At 44.6% G+C, this 20,159-nt stretch overlaps 1 protein-coding gene across 11 annotated transcripts in view; it reads right to left on the reverse strand.

Annotated features, from left to right (window-relative positions):
• Window positions 1-1,458: 1,458 nt before the first annotated feature.
• Window positions 1,459-20,159, reverse strand: part of NCOA2 (nuclear receptor coactivator 2) — a 278,300-nt gene continuing 259,599 nt past the window's right edge. For 10 of the 11 annotated variants that reach the window (XM_029923147.1, XM_029923143.1, XM_029923145.1 and 7 more), the window contains 7 exons: window positions 18,725-19,003; window positions 17,989-18,066; window positions 16,123-16,357; window positions 14,349-14,526; window positions 13,450-13,648; window positions 10,451-10,540; window positions 1,459-5,245 (listed from right to left, as the gene is read on the reverse strand). In XM_029923147.1, the coding sequence (XP_029779007.1) occupies window positions 5,234-5,245; window positions 10,451-10,540; window positions 13,450-13,648; window positions 14,349-14,526; window positions 16,123-16,357; window positions 17,989-18,066; window positions 18,725-19,003 (1,071 nt within the window). In that variant the 3' untranslated portion in view covers window positions 1,459-5,233. The remainder of the gene's footprint in view (window positions 5,246-10,450; window positions 10,541-13,449; window positions 13,649-14,348; window positions 14,527-16,122; window positions 16,358-17,988; window positions 18,067-18,724; window positions 19,004-20,159) is intronic. The other variant, XM_029923150.1, reaches the window with a different exon arrangement.

Here is a 20,159-nt window from a genome sequence, read left to right on the forward strand (position 1 = left end):
CTGTTCCTATTCTTTTCTCATTTATTTTATAAAATTTGTTAAAGTTTATTTATTTTGAGAGAGAAAGCATGAGTGGGGGAGGGGCAGAGAGAGAGAGAGAGAGAGAGAGAGAGAGAGAGAGAAAATCCCAGGCAGGCTCCATCCATGCTGTCAGTGCAGTGCAGGGCCCGACGCGGGGCTTGATCCCACGACCCTGGGATCAAGACCTGAGCTGAAATCAACAGACGCTCAACCGACTCAGCCACCCAGGCACCCCCTTCTGTGTCTTTTAAATAGGAGTTTAGAGTTTACAATTCACAGAGGTCTTTCACACTTTGTGTTAGTTGTAATCCTATTTTGTAAGCATTGTGTTATAGGTATTATAAATGGGGATTTGAAAAAATTGATTTTTGGTGTGGACAGAAGATATTGATTTTTGCATAATCTAACCATCTGCCTGAGCTTTTTTATTCATTCCAAGAGCCAATCGATTCATTTGGGTTCTTTTATGTTTTCTATTCCAGTAGTAATACCTCACTTCTCAGCATTGGTAATAGGGGTCTCCTTGTTTTGTTCGGATTTTAACGTATAATACCTTTAATATTCCATCTAAGTAAGATGTATCAGTGAGATTGCATCAGATAACCTTAAATAACTTTAGGACATTTCGTTTACCTAGAGGCTTTATTTTTCCTTGAGGTTTTCTCACGAAAGTGGGCTGAAATTTGTTCTATGCAAATTTATCAAATAGCATCTACTGATGTTAATCATGAGTTTTCCTTCCTTTAATATAGTTAACAGCATTGATAGTGTTTTCTTTCTTTTTTCTTTCAAAGATTTTATTTTTTAAGTAATCTCTACACCCAGTGTGTGGGGCTCGAACTCACAACCCCAAGATCAAGAGTTGTGTGCTCTACTGACTGAGCCAAGCATGCACCCCAGCATTGATAAGTTTTCCATTCATTCATTTCGTTTTTGTATCTTTTAAAAATACAATTCCAGATTACATTTACTAGTATTTCATTAGTTTGTAAGTTGGATTTTAGGAGTTATACTTGTATCATTTACCAACTATTAGCAAAACGATCGATTAAAATGTCCATGAGTATTCTGACATGTAATGCATAACCCGAATAGCCAATCAGAAGTCCACACTGACCTCATGTTTTGAGAGAAATGGGGATGAGAAGTGGAACAGTCCGGTGAGGAGAGTAGCAACATCATTTGGGATTCTGTGGACCTAGGTTCAGTCTGTATTTGCCATTAAATTGCTAGATAATCTTAACCAAGACCTAACCTCTCTTGGCTTCAAACTGAAAATCTGTGAATGGGTCAGTGGGAGAATCAAATGTTAAAGTGCTAGGAATAGTTGTCAACTATTGTATGTACATAAGGAATTATAAAATTCCAAGTCATATTTTAAAATTTAAGTGCAGCTACGAATGGAGATAGAATATAAACACATTAAAATCTCCCAAGCCATGTAAAACCCGAAGGCATTAAAATTTATTAAATGATGCAATAACAACAGAATTCTTTATTTACAATAGCATTATTTAACATCAAATAAGCAAATAGCATCAGCAAAGCAATATTAACTTGCATAAATGTATTTAAAATTTCTCTGAATATATCTACCTTTGCATAAACTGCTCACACTAGAAATACAAACATCAATGCAGGTGAACAAAGTGATGTTCAGAGTCATCTCCATTTTGAAAATAAATCACAACCTGAAAACACTGTAAGCTTTCTCCTGAAGAACCATAGTTAATATATTGCTTAATTTTACCCTTGTATAATCTTTTCATATACACACATCTCAGATGCAACTTCATGAGGAACTGTACAAATAAAACCCACAAATGACAAAGGAACAAAAATGACAGTTAAATGTTTGAAGAAATGTATCATCATCACTAGTCAACAACATAAAGGTTAAGTGATGATGCACTTATTCAAAATTGTACACAATTCACTATACAAATATAATACATTGGACAGCTATGTAGGAATATACAAGACTTAAAAACAGATCTAAGGCATTATGCTAGATTTTAGCATTTTGAGGTTCTTGCACATAGCTTTTACCTGTAGTAAGAAACTTAAAAGATTTTGTTTTCCTCTATAAAGAAACACGAGGGAGAAAATTCTAATTAAAATCGAAGCCACTACAGTAATTTTCTTTTGTGCAGAGAATGCTTTGCTCTCAGGCAGCATACTACCATACAAATACTAGAAAATTTTAAATTCACACCAACAATTAATGGCTTAAGTTGCATTTCAAAATTGATTGTGTATCTTTGGGTTCTGCAAGTGGATCTGTGCCACCCATTTCATGTGTTAAGCCCATATGAACTCCATTTTTAAACACAGATTAAAAATTGCATTATATAAACTGCAAAAACATTGCTTTCGGTTATTACAGGCCGTAAGAGATACACATGGGAGGGGCATTTTTAGTCTTTGAGTCAAACGAATTCATTGTAGTAAAACAGCTCACTTCACTTTTTAAACTTAGCACTTTACATGAACACTTAAATGAGTTTTACAACCAAGTTAATGTATGTATACTTTTCACATTATGTGTTTTTCACATTTAGTAATATAAGTAAAACACTGATTATTTGTTCTATTAAACAAAACCAAGTACTCAGTCTGACGAATTTATTGTGTACAGCATGAGCAATACTGATAATGAAGGGGATTGATTTGGCTTTTGCTTCTGTAGTGATCAATATGATCAGAGGATTCCTTCACTGACTTTTCTCTTCTCAATTAGATGGAAAGCAAAATCCATTACCTGGTCTGAGCCATCAGAGAATTTATAATCTCCTCTCCTTCAAAACAGCAATAATGATCGTGGGCTCCTCTAAGTTACAGGGGTCACAGGTCTGCCGATTTGTCTGGATTGGGACGGCCATTAAGACACAGTGGGCGGCTGGGTGAGCCACAGGAGATACACTCGTTTTCTGGGGACAGTGTTTTGGTGAAAAGGGACTTGAAGCAAAGCCAGTTCAAACTCCATTTCCCTTTTGTGCTGTGTGAGGTTAAAGTCATGCCAATTCACAAATTTCTACAACATCCACTCCAAGCCGGTCACAGTAAACTGTCACCCCGATGGGGTCATGGAGTTCTGGGCCAACATCTCATTTTTTCCATCACGACTGGGCGACCCAGTGGTTCAGCTGAGAAAAGTAGAGCCGTTCGAGGGGGACCCGTGAGCCGGTGGCCGCCTCCCTGCAGCGAGACCCCTCAAGCGGCAGAAAGCATCGAAACGCAAATCTCCAGAAAATTTCTTTAGTGCGGAGCGACGCTTTCAGACGCCTACTTAGCCCCTTATCCTTGGGCTGTGTCTCTTTCTGTGCTCCGTAATTTGCACATATAGCAAGAGAGATAAATAGGGGTGGTTTGTACATTCTTCACCCTGCCACAAATAATCAAATTTCAAGGAAAAACCTCTCTGTTCCTAAAAAGCCTGGCTAGTGAGATATAAAATGCTTTGCTTTTTAGACATCAAAAAGACATCATTCGGAAATTTAGGTAAGAAAGTATGTGTGTTAGGGGTTGGGGAGAAATAGCTCAAAAAAGGCCATCAGTTTCTTGGTATTGCAGTTGTCTGAAACTGATGCCAATTAATAAAAGATTATCCCCCTACCAGAGTGGGCAAGAAAAACAACCATAAAAGTGGCCTGCTTAGTAACACGTAGTCTTCCTAAGGTTCATTAAGAAAGAATATAAACATATAAAAATCAAGAATTGGTTCCTACAGCGGCTGCATATCATATAGATAAATGATTTATGAGCAGAATCACAAGGTTTAGAAAATAAAAAGTCTTAAGTCTACAAATTAGGTCTAATCAAGGCATTGATATCCTTTACAAAACACCTTTAGGAGACATTGCTATGAAGATATCTAATTTAATACTGAAGTACCTCATTTTTGAGTCAATTCCACAATATGTATACCTCACAAAAATTATACAATTAAAACACTTAAGTTCTCAACTTAAATTATTGCTTGTTTACATATAAATTGGATTTTATGTACCTTACAAAACTTCGGCTTCATCAGCACTGCTAGAAAACAAAATAAAAAACCCATGGCAGAGGTTAAATCTGTTGTGACATCTGCTGTCAATTTTAAACACGCTGTCAGTGTCTCCCTGCTTGGAGCCAGTGTTGCTGGGGAACGGAATGAACGTACTTCCGAAGCAGGCGCCCTTCGTTTGATTGGTACCAAGTCCTAACTTGGCTCCTCTCCTTGCCAGCAAATGCATTTTTTCTGCAATTTAATAGTTAGCAATTGATAGTGGCTGGCAAAACATTTAAGGAAGTAAAGGGCTTACCTGGTTTCTGTTGCTTTTAAATTAAAAGAAAAAAAATGAACGCAAGTGGAGAGACGCGAGGAAGGCCGGCGCGGGAAGGAAGAGGCAGGATCGGAGGGCGGGGAGGAGACGCTGCTCAGGGCTGTCTGATCTAAGGGAGCTTAGTGTGGAAATGAGCCAGGTCTTCCTGATTCACAATTTAGGTGAGCTAGTTTGATTTTGACAAAGAAAAAGGGGAAAAAGCACTGGTTAGTAGCGCCAGCCCTCTCACAGGCGCCTTTGCACCCGCTCGGTGACGGAAACTTGCCCACGCGGCCTCCAAGATACACAGACGACTTTCCCGGTCTTCACCTCTTGGGTGTCTCTGTACGCACAGCGCTGTCCACGGTCTGCTCTGCTCTTATCCCAAACGCAGGCTTAGCTTAAAACACCTTCAGTGTGATTTTTTTTTTTAATTCTTTTCGTTCCCAAGATGAAATCTTAATCTTTTGCACGAGACTGATTAGCCAGGGGAAACAAAACAAGAAACCAGTGTCTGGAACCAAACAGGAACAGAACAAGAGCATGGTTGTTTTCCTTACATACATTTAAATACATTCAATCTGACACGGGTATGAACTTTGCCTGTCAACATTTACTTTGCAGGAGAGATCTAAGTTGCACTAAGGTGAATGCAGTGAACAGACTGAGCAGCTGTCTGCACGTGAGCTTCAGACTGTCCAGAGAAGAGGCGGCTCCTGCTGCAGCAGCCAGGCGGGCTCCACCCTGGGAGACGGGGCCCGGCCCGTCTGCTGACCTGGCTCTGGCAGAACTGGCTGGCAGGTCGATTGGGTCAAAACAAATAGACACAGCTCTCCGGGCCGGTACGTGTTTTGAGCAAGTGAGCCCCGTCAGCTGAAGAGAGAAGCGACCAGCTACCTTCAGTGTCAGCAGTATTTCTGCACGAAAACAGAGAAAATGGTGAAGCACCTCTGAATTTTTTACAGCACCATCATAAAGCTCATCACAAAATCATCAATCTACTTGGCCATTTTTAAATAGAATCATTCCCAAAAGCTGCATCTGGCTGAATTACACTCGATTTTGAGGCAGACAGGCAGAAGGCACTGCTCCTCACTGAGCACAACCCTCCCTAAGGTCAGCAGATCCTATACACCACTTTTTGTCTTTGTTTATTTTTGAGAGACAGCACGAGCAGGGGAGGGTCAGATGGAGAGGGAGACACAGAATCTGAAGCAGGCTCCAGGCTCTGAGCTGTCAGCACAGAGCCCGACGTGGGGCTCGAACCCACAAACCGTGAGATCACGACCTGAGCCGAAGCCGGACGCTTAACTGACTGAGCCACCCAGGCGCCCCCGTGCACCACTTTGAAGGACAAGAGGCTTCAGTGGATGACCGCTGCTCTCCCACCCACTCAAACGACGTTGCAGAGACACCTCGTCGCTGAGCTGCCCTGGCTTTTTGACCATATCCGATTCAGAAGTGGGCACCCCTTCCTTAATCCTTACTTAAAACCATCCAGTACAAACACTTTCAATGAAACATCCCTCTTGACCCTCCCTTATGGGGACACTCCCATGGTTCTGTGCGGTGTTTTCCTGGCTTCAGCCGAATAAACCAGGGTTCTGAAGCTAGGGGCATGCTTGCCAAGTTCTGGTTGCTATGCAATGATGGCATGACGGAGGGCTGTAGCGAGCAAGAATCGTGCGGAGTGCGGAGATATCTGACTGGTTGGCGCCCGTGCATCTGTCAGTGCTTTTCTTTGGCTGTTGACTATGTTTCCCCCCAAAAGGTCTCCTCCATGTAGCAGATATTAATTATCCACTGCCGGGCGCTGGGGCTGTGACTGTAACAATATATTTCTGGTTCGTGCTACCAAAACCCCAAGTGGACCAGGGAAGCAAGTAACAACATGGTGCGAGTTACTTGAGAGGGGATACGGGTTGCTGTGGGAACACGTGACAGCTCTTTCTGGGATTTAGGTCTAGAGACACAGCACATCGGGGCCACCAGAGAGATGATCTAATCAGAGAGTAAGTCAGCCCCAAAGAATCCGTTTTACCACGGGACCTTGGAGGGAGAGATTGGGGGCAACTGCTGCCAGACTGTGAACTCCAGTGGCCCCAGGCGGGGCCGCACTCCTGCTCTGGGGCACACTTCCCCCACGCTTAAAACATCAGTGTAGGAGAGCGCTTCCGATTGCACTTCCTCTGAGAGAAGAACAGTTAATGTGCTTTCCTCTGTGATACAAAGCTGACTTACATATTTATTTCCCATTTGTGTCACATGATTTCATATGGAAATACTCCATGGCTCTGACTGAAATATGAAAAAAATCCTTCAGTTTTCCAGTTAGTCTGGAAAAACCAACTGCACTGACAGGCATTAATCTCCTTAGCAGCTTGCGGGCAGCATACTTTAACGTGAATGGACACCAGCAGGCAGCTCTCAGCAGGGCCAGGCCCCTGAGAGAGAGCGCTGAGCAGGATGTGGATCTCTAACACCGGGCGCCCTGGCTGGGCGTCGGCTGTGTCACTTTAGGGGGCAGAGAATCACTGAATCTTTTATCCCTAATACGTCCTCGGGCTGTTGTGAGGATTAACCAGAAGCATGTACGTGAGGTGTTTAAATAGTTCCTGGAACACAGAGAGTACTACTCGATGAATGTCATCACCGCCTCACAGCTGGTCCTCGTAGAGATCAGTTTCCATGACACTAGTAAACACAAGTAATTACAGCTACACTTTGTACAGGAGCCACGCAGCTGACCAGGGAACTCAATTTTGATACGTTTAAACATACATAAAACATAGAGGAATACTAGAAGTCCTTATAAAAGGAACACAATCTTTTGGTTGTATAAAATCACCACCTCTCTCTACATAGCGTTTTGGTAAATCCACAGTCATATATACTAATTTTGCTCAAAGCAAGGTACGATTTTAATCTCCATTTCAAGATATGTGAATACTGATTCAATTAGTAATGAATCACTGGTTTCTAGCTCAACAAATAGAACCAGATTGCCAATATAAATTCTGAAAACTTCCTTGATTCACAAGAGCAGCAGAGAATATCACAGAAGCACAAGAGGATAGAGATGACTGGACCCCTCTCTTTGCACCTGTCACATCAGTAGTATGGTGACAAGTGCAGTGATTTCCAGTTATTGCTCATGGATCGGAAGGGATATACTGCACATATTATTCTCTGAAGGAAACGAGTGTCTGACAGACTGTCCTCTGGCCTTACTATTCAGCATGAATGAAGTATAGATGGGCAAGCCGGATTCAAGACGGACCCCGGGAAAAAGAGAAAGTAGGAGGGGCATAAATGGCCCAGGCTAGGTGACTACAGGGAGAAAGTTCTCACCAGGGATCCTGAAAGGTACTTTTGGTGGAGAGAACATCCTGTATTTACTGGAAGTTGCTTTTTGTGACCTTGATGCTAATCTTTCCATCTGAATTTTAGGGGGCACCCATCAGGTGCCTAGATGTGCACAAAGGTGGTTCTCCTGGCCCACCCTGCCTGCACCTTACCTCTCCACTGTGCCCAGGACCCACTCCGCGGATCAGTCCTTCCAGCCTGGAGGTCCCTGCCTCTCTCTGGTGCTTCTCAGAGTGGTCCTCTCTTGCCCCCACACACTAGCTGCGTGTGCTTGGGCAAATTCCCTCATCCTCTGAGACTCCGTCTCCTCATCCATAGGTGTTGGGGAGGCTTAAATATCTCTGAAGGCCCAGCATGGTCCCTGTACACTAGAGACCAAAGGTACATTCCCTTTCCTTGCTTCAGAGGTTTTTCTCTGCTGGGAGATTTAGTATCCCAATGCCTGAAGCTGAGGATGCTGCTCTTTAATATGTAGCCAAATCTTTACTGTCTGCCTGTCCCACAGTGTGTGTATTTCTTTGCCCTTTAGACTCTATAAAAAAAGAGATGGGAATGGCAGCCATACAAGGAAATAATTTGTTTCTTTTGGGGTTTCTCCAGCGTTACTTGCATAAAACCCTTAGAGAACTGTCACAGGAGCCCGTGTCCCCTCTGGGGAAGTGGGCAGTGGAGTGCAGGAGCTAGTGATGCCAGGGGTGGGGGGAGTTGGGGGGGAAGTCAGCCTGCCTGGGCTTCTTTCCTGGTGGTTCAGGATCGTGGGGAAGTCATCAAGCCCTCAAAATCGTAGTTCTACCATACAGCTGTGAGGTGGTTTAAAGGAACTAATCTAAATAAAGCTCTTAGCAGATAATCAGGCTTGCGCCAAATACTCCATACCTGTTGTTTTTTTCTGGAATTAAAAAAAAAAAAGATTAGGGAACCCTCCAGGTGTTCTACTATATAGTAGACAAGTCTTTTCTTCTTAGAGGTAATAGGGCAGCAGAAAGATAGAAGGCAAGTCAATTTGCGGGGGCTCTTGGAAGACAGGAGCGGGAGGCTGGGCTGCTGGCCCGGCGTAGGTTGGGCATCTGAGGGCCTTGCCCTACAAACTGCCTCTCCCAGGTGCTTGCTTTGTGGGGGCCTTGTCCTAGACCGGCACACAGTCACACTGGAGGCAGAGGAAGGGAGGACAGATCCTGTCCTGTCACAGTGGGTGCAGGCAGGGCAGTGCACTTCTGGCTCCCAAATGCATCTTTCCTCCCCCAGAGCTCTGAGGTACTCGGAGGCTAAGCTCTCGGGCACTTTTGGGTTAACGCGGGCTTTCCTTTAGCGGAAGCACAACGATCACTAGCGGCCTCGTTCCTTTCGGAAGTGTACCCCAGGTTTGAAGCTTCTACTTTTTGCACATAAGCCATCACTGATTTGTTGTGGCCACTTTGTAGAGGTGCAGTGCGGTGGGGGGTGAGTGGGGAAGCTGGGCAGGCAGGAGAAAGATGCCAGCCCCCCAAGGGGCTTCAGACTTCATCAGTGGCACATTTAGAGTCTAAGCACATAGTCAATATGAAACATATTCTATTTTTTGTTTGGCATACCAAAGCAACATTAACCATTTAGAGGAGCTCTGCATCTGGGTAAAGATACCATCTATAGGATTCCCACCCATGGGCCTCTCTACCGTGTGTGGCTGTGGTTCTTTAAACAAGAAAAACCACAAAGAGAACATTCACACACCGTGTATTTAAAGTCTGGATCTATGCCTTTTTTTGTTTAATTTTAAATTTTTTTTAAGTTTATTTATTTTAAGAGAGACTGAGAGAGAGCTACCAAGAAAGGCTTGAACCCACAAATTGCAAGATTATGACCTGAGCTGCAACCAAGAGTCAGATGCTTAACTGACTGAGCCACCCAGGCGCCCCATTAAAAATTTTTTTTAAGTAATCTCTACACCCAACGTGGGGCTCAGACTCATGACCCAGAGATCGAGTCAGATGCTCTACCAAGTGAGCCAGCCGCTATCGGATCTATGCCTTTTTAAACCTAGATATTAACAAAACCAACCAAGATCCACTTTTCTCTAGGAATTTGAACACTATTTTCTACATTGAGAGAGAAGTTTTAACTTAAAAGAAACTCGTCCGCTGCTAAGGATTACCTCCCGTGCCCTAAGAGGGCCCTGCAGGCCCATATGTATGTGCCAATAAGCTGCTCACACAGCCCGCCTGCGAACACGGGCTGCCGGACACCGCTCAGCCGGTTCTCAGATCTGACTCCACGTGGTGAGATCACTCTCCGCAGAACAAGGGTGGAAGGTAATGTGCAAATAACATAGAGACTGTTGCTTAAGTAAAACGAAATATAGACAAACTCTTGGGATAAACAGACTTAACTGAGGGATAGGGAATAACTGTAAGTCAGCCCCTCTCATTCCTCCTGAAAATCTAGCATCATGACTCAGAAAAAGTAAAAATAAATCAAAGTTTGCCCTAACATGACTAATGCATTGCTATTTTTTTTTTGCTTTGCTATAATAATACCATTCCAGGGCAAAATTAGTATTCTTACTTCATACACCACTATCAGCTCAATTAGAATGAGCTTAAAGAAATAATTACAGAAAAACCAGTGTGTATCAGATAAAATTAGAAGATATTTTTAAAAATCACAAGTGCTACAACTGATTCAATCTACTGGCTGACAGTTTATCTGCCAATTTTGCTCTCTAAAATATCCATGTTCACTTTACTCTCCCATCCACAAATCTCTCTGCTGTTTCTTACCCGTGATGCGTCTCCCTCCTGCTTAATCATGTCCATTCCAGGCAGCTGGTTTGGGAAAAGGTTGCCTCCCCTCAGAGCAGGATCACTAACCTGCGGGCACAGACAGTACAGTGGCTATGCTCAGTGGGATGTCCAAGAGCGTTCTAGGAACAACCAACCGGCCTTCCTCCTTGTCTCTGTTCTAGGAAGAGAATTATGGGGAACGATGGCCATGGAAAAACCGCTCCGTCCCTGTATTCTCCCATGTGTAGATTTGGCAGGGGATGGGAGAGTTTAGAGGAACAAGGAAATAAATACACTAACTGCCTTCAAAATTAAGTTTTATTTGCATTTTGCATATAAGTTTGACAGTCTCGATAATACTAGAAACATTTTCATGCCTTAACACGTTTACCTTTTCGGCTGGTTCAAATTAGACCAGTGACCCATATTTGGGATGCTGGGGTCATCTGGGCTGCTCCTAATACCTCTGTTACTTAGGCAAGTTAGTGATTAGCAAGAGCAAGTCTGAGTACACAACAGTGCTCTATTTTGTGACTCTTAAGTGAATTATTCATTATCATACAGTTCTTTCACAAATTACCAAGCAAAGGTACAAATGAAAATACTGTACAGGACTGGTTTTATCAGAAGAAACATGCGGTGGTTGTATCTTTTGGTTTCCAAATTAAGTCTGATATGCAAAGGTTTAAATTTATGTAAAAGTTTCTTTGCCAAAGCAATCTGGATTATTAAAAAAATACCAATTTGAGGTGCCTGAGTGGCTCAGTCAGTTAAGCGTCCGACTTTGGCTCAGGTCATGATCTCCTGATTTGTGAGTGTGAGCTCTGCGTCAGGCTCTGGGCTGACAGCTCGGAGTTTGGTTCAGATTCTGTGTCTCCCTGTCTCTCTGCCTCCCCCACCCCCAAATAAAAAAGCATTAACAAAATGTACCAGTTTACTTCCAGGTAGGTTGACTAGGACCCGTGGTAGAGCAGACCAGCTGGGTGGCCCTTGCTTTGCTTTGTGCAGTCTCCCTAGAAAGCAAATCAGGAGCTACTCGTGCTCCTTTTGTAGAAAATTCAAAACCAACACCACGTTTCCTCCACTGAAAAGATAATCTATCTTGTTTTGTTTGTTTTTGAAAGAGAAAGCACAATCAGGGGAGGCACAGAGAGAGACAGAGAGAGAGAGACAATCCCTAGCAGATGCGGGGCTTGAACTCACAAACCATGAGACCATGACCTGAGCTGAAATCCAGAGTTGGACGCTTAACTGACTGAGCCACCCAGGCTCCCCAAGAATCTGTCTTTAATTATGTCTGTTTAATTTACCCAAATAAGCATTTAAGCCACTTTCAATTCAACTACTACAGAAAGGTGAATTGTTATTACACAGAGCTTTCTTAAACTGCAAAGGGCTTTAAATTTTCTCATACACTGCTCTGGACTTTTATTAACATCTTCTCATAGAATAAAACAGAGGTGCTGTAAAATTCAGTAAAATTTCCCCACAAACTGTAGTTCACCAACATCAGATGAAATAGATTAAGCCAACCTTCGGCCTTTCACCACTCTCACAGTTATGATCTGACTGAAGGCACAGTCCTGTCAGTGACTTGCTAAGTCATTTAACCTGCCCAGGCCTCGATTGCTCCACAGACGAAATAAGACTCAGAGTCTTCACCACATCCATACTTTGTGTGAACTACTGAGGTAATAGAATGCTAAGCATTTTGTGCCCTTTTTAAAAAAATTTTTTAATGTTTTATTTACTTATTTATTTATTTATTTTTGAGAGAGGGAGACAGACAGACAGACAGAGCATGAGCAGGGGAGGGTCAGAGAGAGAGGGAGACACAGAATCTGAAGACAGGCTCCAGGCTCTGAGCTGTCAGCACAGAGCCCGTCGCGGGGCCCAAGCTCACAAATCCTGAGATCATGACCCGAGCCAAAGTCGGATGCTTAACTTGACTAAGCCACCCAGGTGCCCCCATTTTGAGCCCTTTAAACATAAGTTCTTCTGTAAACCAAAATTTAAAAATTTTAACTAAAAGTTTTAGTTACCAGACTCTGAATCCCATGCTGGCTACTTGGAGATACCAATGCTTTGAGTCTCTCTGCCACCAAGTTGGGGACAGCAGTTGGGGACAGCAGAATCTGTCTGAATTCTTATTCAGAATTACAGACTTAAGCAGAATTGTTTAAAAAACACTGACCAGGGGAGCGCCTGGGGGGCTCAGTTGGTTAAGCATCCGACGTCAGCTCAGATCATGATCTCTGGGTTTGTGGGTTTGGGTCCCGTGTTGAGTCTGTGTTGACAGCTCAGAGCCTGCTTCAGATTCTATTTCTCCCTCTCTCTCTCTGCCCCCCACCCCCCCACTTGTGCTTATGCATTCTCTCTCTCTCTAAAATAAACATTAAAAAAAATGAAAAAAATATTGACCAGAAAAACATGGCACTCATATTTCAGAGATGATAAAGAATAGTTTTTGGATGATCAGGGTCAGTCTCCCTGCACGAGTGAAATATTGTTTAAAGATAACTGGACGGCGGCCGGGGAGTGGCAGTGGTGGGAGTACAGCTAACTGGATGGCAAGCAGTTAGTTTGGCTTTTGTGATTCGTCTGGTTTTTCATTTTGAAGAAAATCAGTTCTAAACTATAAGCCCCAAATAAAGCTATTTAAGAAGTATATTCACCATTCCATTTTTAGAGATTCATTTTAGGTATTGCTAAGTTCCTCAAATAAGAACATACTTAAATGACAAGACAGTTAAGAAATATTTTAAAAGATCCTTGAGCAGTTAGGAATCCTTTCCTGTTTGGTTTGTCATTAACAAGTATTTCTGACAGTTGCACTAACATAGATGAAAGTAAGGTAAGAAAACACTCATCAAAATAAATACGGGAGTTGATGGCAGATGTTAAATACATGGAAAGACAGACACTGAATCTCTCTGAGAGCAGAAATAGACAAAAAGTGATCAGAAGACAACGGGCTGCCCTCTCAGGGTGCTCACCTGCTCAGGACCCATGGAGGACAGCCCTGACGTAGGCACGGAGGTCACTGAGGTCATGCTGATCTGTCCCGTCATCTGGTTCATGCTGCTCATCCCACCTGTGTTGGTCGCCATGGATACATTGATGTTCATATTGTTATTGTACATGCTGGTGTTTGCTTGCTGCCCGAAGTGTGGTGGGGACTGTTGTGAGAACATGCTAGAACATAAGGAAAAGATGAAAATGTCAAGAGTTGTAGGGCGAAAAGGCAGGGAGTTTTGAGCATTTGCTTCTCAGGCATTTACTCGAGGATGAGTGCGTATTGGCTGAAAGAACGCAGGGTGGGTGGGACAGCCAGCAGGGGGTGGGGGGCGAAGCACTCCGTGCAGCTGCAGGGGCGGCTGCACTGCTCTCCTGACATCCCTGTGAAGGTCTGGAGGGATGTTTTTCTCTTTCCTATTTGCACTGAACAAGCTTTTCATTTGTTTGCTTGCACTGCACATACGGATAAAGGACGCCTTCTAGAGCGCTGCCTGCCAGAGCAGTTTCGGTCTTAAATTGGCAGGGTGGTACCTTCTCAGGGGAGCTCCTTTTACTCCCGAGGAAGAGAGATGCTAACCTTTTGTAGGTTCTGGTAATTTCTGCTTACTTAGTAACTTTCCTACTTTGTAGTTTACTTGATATTGCTTGCTTGAGCAAAAACTTAAGAAATATACAGAAAAGATGGGGCACCTGGCTAGCTCATTCAGAACACGTGACTCTTGATCTTAGGGTCATGAGTTCAAGTCCCATGTTGAACACAGAGCTTACTCAATTAAAAAAAAAAAAAAAGGAAAAAAAAATACAGAAGAGAGACATGTGGTCTACAGAAAGATTCCCCAGTGATCACTTATATCAAAGACCCAGAAACACAGCCTACCTGTTGGCACCCATACTGCCTTGTGCCCACCCATTCATGTCAGAGGAAGCCTGGTAGGCTGGATTGGCCTGAGACTGCTGCATCATGGGGCTCTGGGTGTGCGCCATCCTGGGCGACATCAGAGGGCTCTGGGGTGTTGTTGCCCCGGTAAAGCCTGGATCAGGTTGCTGACCTAGCCCTTGAAAAACAAAACAGAAATCCAAAGGAGACTGTCGGTTTTATTGTAGAGACTGGGGGGAAGAAAAGAGAACATTCAAATTGTATACGTATAGAAAATTACTTTCAAATACCTTATTGTGTGCTAGTTAACCACATACATTTTAAAAAGGTTCTAAACTGGGATAAATGCATGAAGAAAACAATTTCCAAATGTTGATTCTCTGAGGTAGTTACGAGGGTGCCAAGAGCCATGTTGGCCACCGTGTCTAGGGCTAGAGAAAATACTGTCCCTTCCCCTGATCCTTCTCTAAATCCAGACCGAGTCAAACGTGTATTTCTCTTTCACCTGACACAGTCTTTAAATTTTTACATACCACTACAATTGGACTGTTTAAACTCTAAATCCAATTGAAGTTCAGCTATATGTGAAAAGTTAACACATTTGAATAACTTTTTATTGAATCAAGTCATTCTAGGATGAAATCAGTGCATTTTAAAAAATAAGTAACTACATCTCAAAGGGTTCTGTGGTACTTCAGTGCTATCTAAGATGAGCAAGAATAAAAAAAATCCAATGTAAGCTTCTTGTTCGGTTTAGAAGCAAATGGCATTTATGCTAAGAGGAGAGAAGGAACTTTTAGAAGATTTTCTGAAGTCATCAAAAAGGAAACAGGAAGGGAGCTTAGAAACAAAGGTGGCAACTTAGGAAATTTCAAGGAGGACATTAAGGAAAGTGCATTTTTTGCCTAGATGTAACGTGCAGTCAATTAATGCTTGGATTAGCTGAGAAAGAAAAGTTTATGATCACATAGGAAAAGCTGCACATTTTCTGGTTCTTTAAAAAAGCAGGAGACATGGATTTAAGTACTACGTACACTTGATAAGTATTTGTAGATAACTGAGAAAAGATAGGAAAAGCCATTTGGAATATTAATGTTACTGGAGGCACTTAACTTTTATCAATAATTCAACTATTAGCTGCACATGACACACACACAAATATGAGTATTTATGATGTCACACGTCTGTCTCTTAAGACTGACAGTAAACAACAAATCAATACGAAGAAAACGAAGGGGCCTTCCACTCGGGCTTCTATGGAACACTGCTCAGAAGTTTCTACTCATTACAGATTTGGTATAATCTTTTTTTCACAAATTGGAGAATGTCTAATACTTGAATTTATGTAGGTCTTTCAACATTTTGTATATATCTATTGATTTGTTTGAGTCAGACTCAGACTCTTTTTCAGAAATACAGATATACGTTAAGTACCCGTACCCGTATTTACAGACACTGACAGAAATACACACATCCATGCACACACACGACTGACGGACAGACGACACACACGCACCCTTACTTCGGTCACTTTTAAAGTGAGCCCTGCACTCAGAGAAAAGGTGGCACCTGAGCGGAGAGACTGGAAGGCATTGCGCTGGGCCTGGGGGCTCCTGACAGGCCCCAGTCTCCCCCCAGGCTGCCTAGCATCCCGGGGCCGCCGGACCCGCGCGGGAGCCATGCAAAGAGCCTCGAGAGAGGAGCTGAGACCCAAGAGCGGGGGACACCGGGGAGAAAGGGCTGGTGAAAGGTGATGGGGATGTGAGTCCAGTACCGTAGTTTGGAGGAAACGGAAACTGCTGCGCATTTGCCTGGGGGGTCCGGGGGCTGCTCAGAGCTGCTGGCAGACCGCCAGGGGCCACCATGCTCGACGCCATGTTCAGCCCTTGGCCTCGCATCAGCAGCGTTCGCTGCTGAACTTGCTGTTGCTGATGCATTTGTCTCTGCCGAAGATGCTGGTTCAGGATTTCCCTCTGTCTTTGGGCCAGCATCTGTGCATTAATAGGTGCCTAAAATGGGGATGAGGTGGGGAATGAATGGAGGGGAACATTGGGGGAAAGACATAGATTGAAAAACAAACTGTATATTAGAAATAGGACAACAAACGGTACTCTCATGCAAAATCATTTGGGAAGTAAAATAACATAGAACATTTTATTTATTTTTTATGAGAGAGAGAGAGAAAGGGAGAGAGAGAGGGAGTGCAAGGGGAAAGGGGGGGGGGAGGGGGTAGAGAGAGAGTCCCGAGCAGGTTCCACATGCAGCGCAGAGCCCAACACGGGGCTTGATCTCACGAACCCTGAGATCATGACCTGAGTGGAAATCAAGTTAGATGCTCAACTGCATGAGCCAACCAGATGCCACATGGGAAGAACATTTTAGAGTTGAACAGTCGGCAGGTAAGAAGTTGAGCTTCTAAGTTCTACAGAGATGACAATTTTTCTGAAATCTTGCAAAGACTTACATGGGTAAGTTCGATGCTATTATCCATTAACTTCGAACTCACTGTGAGAGAACACAGTTAACTACAGGAGCTCGTAAACCCAGTCCTAGCTGTGAGATAATGTCATCGAAACCTTGAAGATGGCATAGAAGTCTAAAGGGAAACCATATCATTTGTGCTGAAATGTGGCTGGAAGCACTTCAGAAAAGGCTGAACAGAGGCAGGAAGAGGGGAGGGCATGTAGGGAGAGCGAGGGTGACGGGAACACGCCACGAGGCCATGGCAGACCGAGGGGGAGGCTGGGAGGGACGGACGCAGGGAAGGGACATCAGGCCTTGCTGCCAAGAAGTAAAAGGCTGTTTACGGGGTCCTAGCCGTGCAGAGCCCACCCTCATTACTCATGGATTCCGCGTCTGTGACCTTACCTACTTGCTAAGATTTATCTGTCAGCCCAGCTCCATGTGCACAGCGCTGCCGCCATCTAGGCCGTGTGCAGGCCGGCGGCGAGCCTGCGACACCCACGCGCACATCACTCCCACCTGAGGTCGAAACACGGCAGCCCTCTGCCTTCCTGTCTCAGCCCCGTACTGTAATGCCCTTTTGGTGGACTATAGGTTCCACGGTTTCCACTCCGGGGTGCTCTGCCTGGTCATTCTGCTGTTGACCTTGGTTCCTAAGAGTACCGCTTAAGAGCTGTCTCGTGTTCCTACGTGCAAGAGGCGGTGGCGCGCCTGACGGAGGGCACGTGTTGGGGGAGCTGCATGCAGGGAGGAGTCACAGCGCTGGTGTCTCGGAGTTCAAGGTAATGAATCAACAATATATATTAAATAAGGTTTCTTCAAACTGAAGCACACATGAAACAAGATTATGTACAGATAGACTGATGACAGTGCTGTCACCAGAGGCTGGTGGTGACGGGACCCAGCCCTGTATGTCTCCTGGGAGCAGTGTTCACTGTTCGCTAATTCAGCGTTTGCAGTAACCTCGCAGGACACAACACAAGTGAATGACGAGAACAGACTGCACCTGGCAGTAAAAAGGGACCTACAAAAGGGACAGGCTAGAAGGACATCTGAATGACAGAGCCACGGTGTTGACCTGGTCATATGGCTTTCTAAGTAACTTTGCCCCGGATCTTGAGGAGGAAGAAATGACAGAGAAATTCAGCAGATCCCATGAAAGCTGATGGCTCCTTACCTGTGTTGGAACTCCAGGCCTCAGAGTCAAGTTCACATTTGAAACATTGCTGATTTGATTCATAAGTGGCTGGCGATTCTAAATACATAGAGACAGAAGGGTCAATACATTTTTTAAACGGAATATATTTTAAATCATGTTTCTTGAGAAATCGCCCTCCCTAAAGTAACAGCTGTATGCATGAGATACTGAAACCACACGGTTCACAGCTGAATTCTCTTACAAAGCTAATTACCAGTGAGCGTTCACATTGCTTATAAGTGAGAAAGTACTGTGAACTGTTCACAGAAATCTGTCTAGGCTTGTTCCATGAGAACACATTTTCTTAAGCTAACTAGGTACCCAAAAGGTGGCACTGCTCTGCCACCACTCAGCTAATAGTGACAATTTGTCATGAGATAGGACTAAGGACAGGGGCTACTGTTGTCCTGAATGCTCACATTGGACTAGAAACCACTTGTAACTCATAGACACATTTCCCGGCACCACACAGCAGCCCCGTTTTACAGACAGGAAAACTGAGGCTCAGGGAGCTCAAGTAAATACTAGGGCTGGGAAACAGGGCAGCTGCTCTGTGCAAGAGTGGAGTTAGTGGAGACAGAAGGGAAATCAGCAGGTAGAGCAGAACATGAGCTGTAGGGTCATCCTGGAGGGATGGGATGAGCTCTCAGCCCCCCCCCCCCCCCCCCCCCCCCCCCCCCCCCCCCCCCCCCCCCCCCCCCCCCCGCCCACCCACCTGCTGTGCCTGGAGGCGATGCTGCAGCTGCAGTCTCAGCTGATTGGGCTGGCTCTGCACCAGGCCGCTGGGCCTGAGGCCCGGCCTGGGTTGCATGCGGAGTGCGGCGTAGCTAGGCCGCTGGCCCATGGTGTGGAAGTTTGGCTCCTGCATGGGGGTGTAGCTCCCCTGGGCCATCTGGGCCTGAGTCGCGTACTGCTGTGGGAAAACGGGGGGCTTCTGCTCCAGCATGATGTTGGATTCCTGACTGGAGTACTGTTCCGGGTCTACTGCTTGGCTCTGAAGAGAAAGCCCCAGATAACAGATGAATAAGTACAACCACTAAGAACAGCAGAGTCAGGATAAGGTTACTTTGTCTCACTGTCATACATTTGAAGCTTCTTACACTGTACTTACTATGCAAAGGTACCTAGCTGGCTCCACTTTTCTTCCTATAAAATATCTTTGTTCAACCAATGTGTGAGGAAAGAAGCAGGGTCGGGCCTGACCCCCAGCAACACTTCTTCCAACGGGAGGAGGACTGGGCCAGGACTGGGCCGCCTCCGCCTCACTTTCCCTTCAGAGGCTGACCTGGACTTTAAAAGGCAAATGCAAATGGCCCCTGGAACTGTTAAGTCTTTTCACTGATTAAAATGATTGCTGCAATTATGAATAATCAGGCAACCACCTCGCTGGGATCAGCAGCGTTGGGGCACCCCCACCTTTATTCCCGTTTTGCAGATAACAAAATGTGAGACCTGGAGACAGGAGGGAAGTGGCGGTAAGCTCATCTGGCTGGTTACGTGGTGGGTTCCAATCCAGTCTGTGATGTAGCACCTGAGCCCCTCACCAGTGTGAGGAGCCTTTATTTAACTGTTTTCTGTGGCTGCCAGGACTTCCTACGTTTGCCACCATCTTACTACCTCCGGACATGTTTACTGTGTTTGTCACTCGTCGTACAGTTACCTTATCTATCTGGGTCAGAATGAGGCAGGTATAGAAAATCTAGAACTTCTACAAGAGGGATCACCTCAGACCCAGGGAGCCCTAGATGTCTGTGTTTAGGATGGAAAAGCAAATCTGGTTAATTCTATTCTCTTCTTTCCTCTACTTCTGGGAGTAATTGCTACAACCTTCCTGATAGGAGGGAAGGAAGGACCCAAGAGCAAAAGCATCTCTGAAGGCTTTCTCTAGCGTGGTCCCGTCCTAGGCCCTCGGCTCCCATTGGCGTGGTCCTGGGGCCCCAGTGCCCTCTCGGCACAGTGTGAAAGTCGGGCACGGAGCCTGTGCGGCCTGCCGGGGGGCCGGTTCGTTATCGAGTTACGGCATTCATTACTGAACTAACTACACTCACAAAGCTGTCTTAGAACTTTAAATATCTGCCCATCTTCAACAGAGAAGAAATGAAACAATTTCCAGTTTTTTAAGAAAACACACAACTCTGATATGCACAAAT

Source organism: Suricata suricatta, chromosome 15 (assembly GCF_006229205.1).
Source record: "Suricata suricatta isolate VVHF042 chromosome 15, meerkat_22Aug2017_6uvM2_HiC, whole genome shotgun sequence".
In the NCBI taxonomy this organism is placed as follows: domain Eukaryota; kingdom Metazoa; phylum Chordata; class Mammalia; order Carnivora; family Herpestidae; genus Suricata; species Suricata suricatta.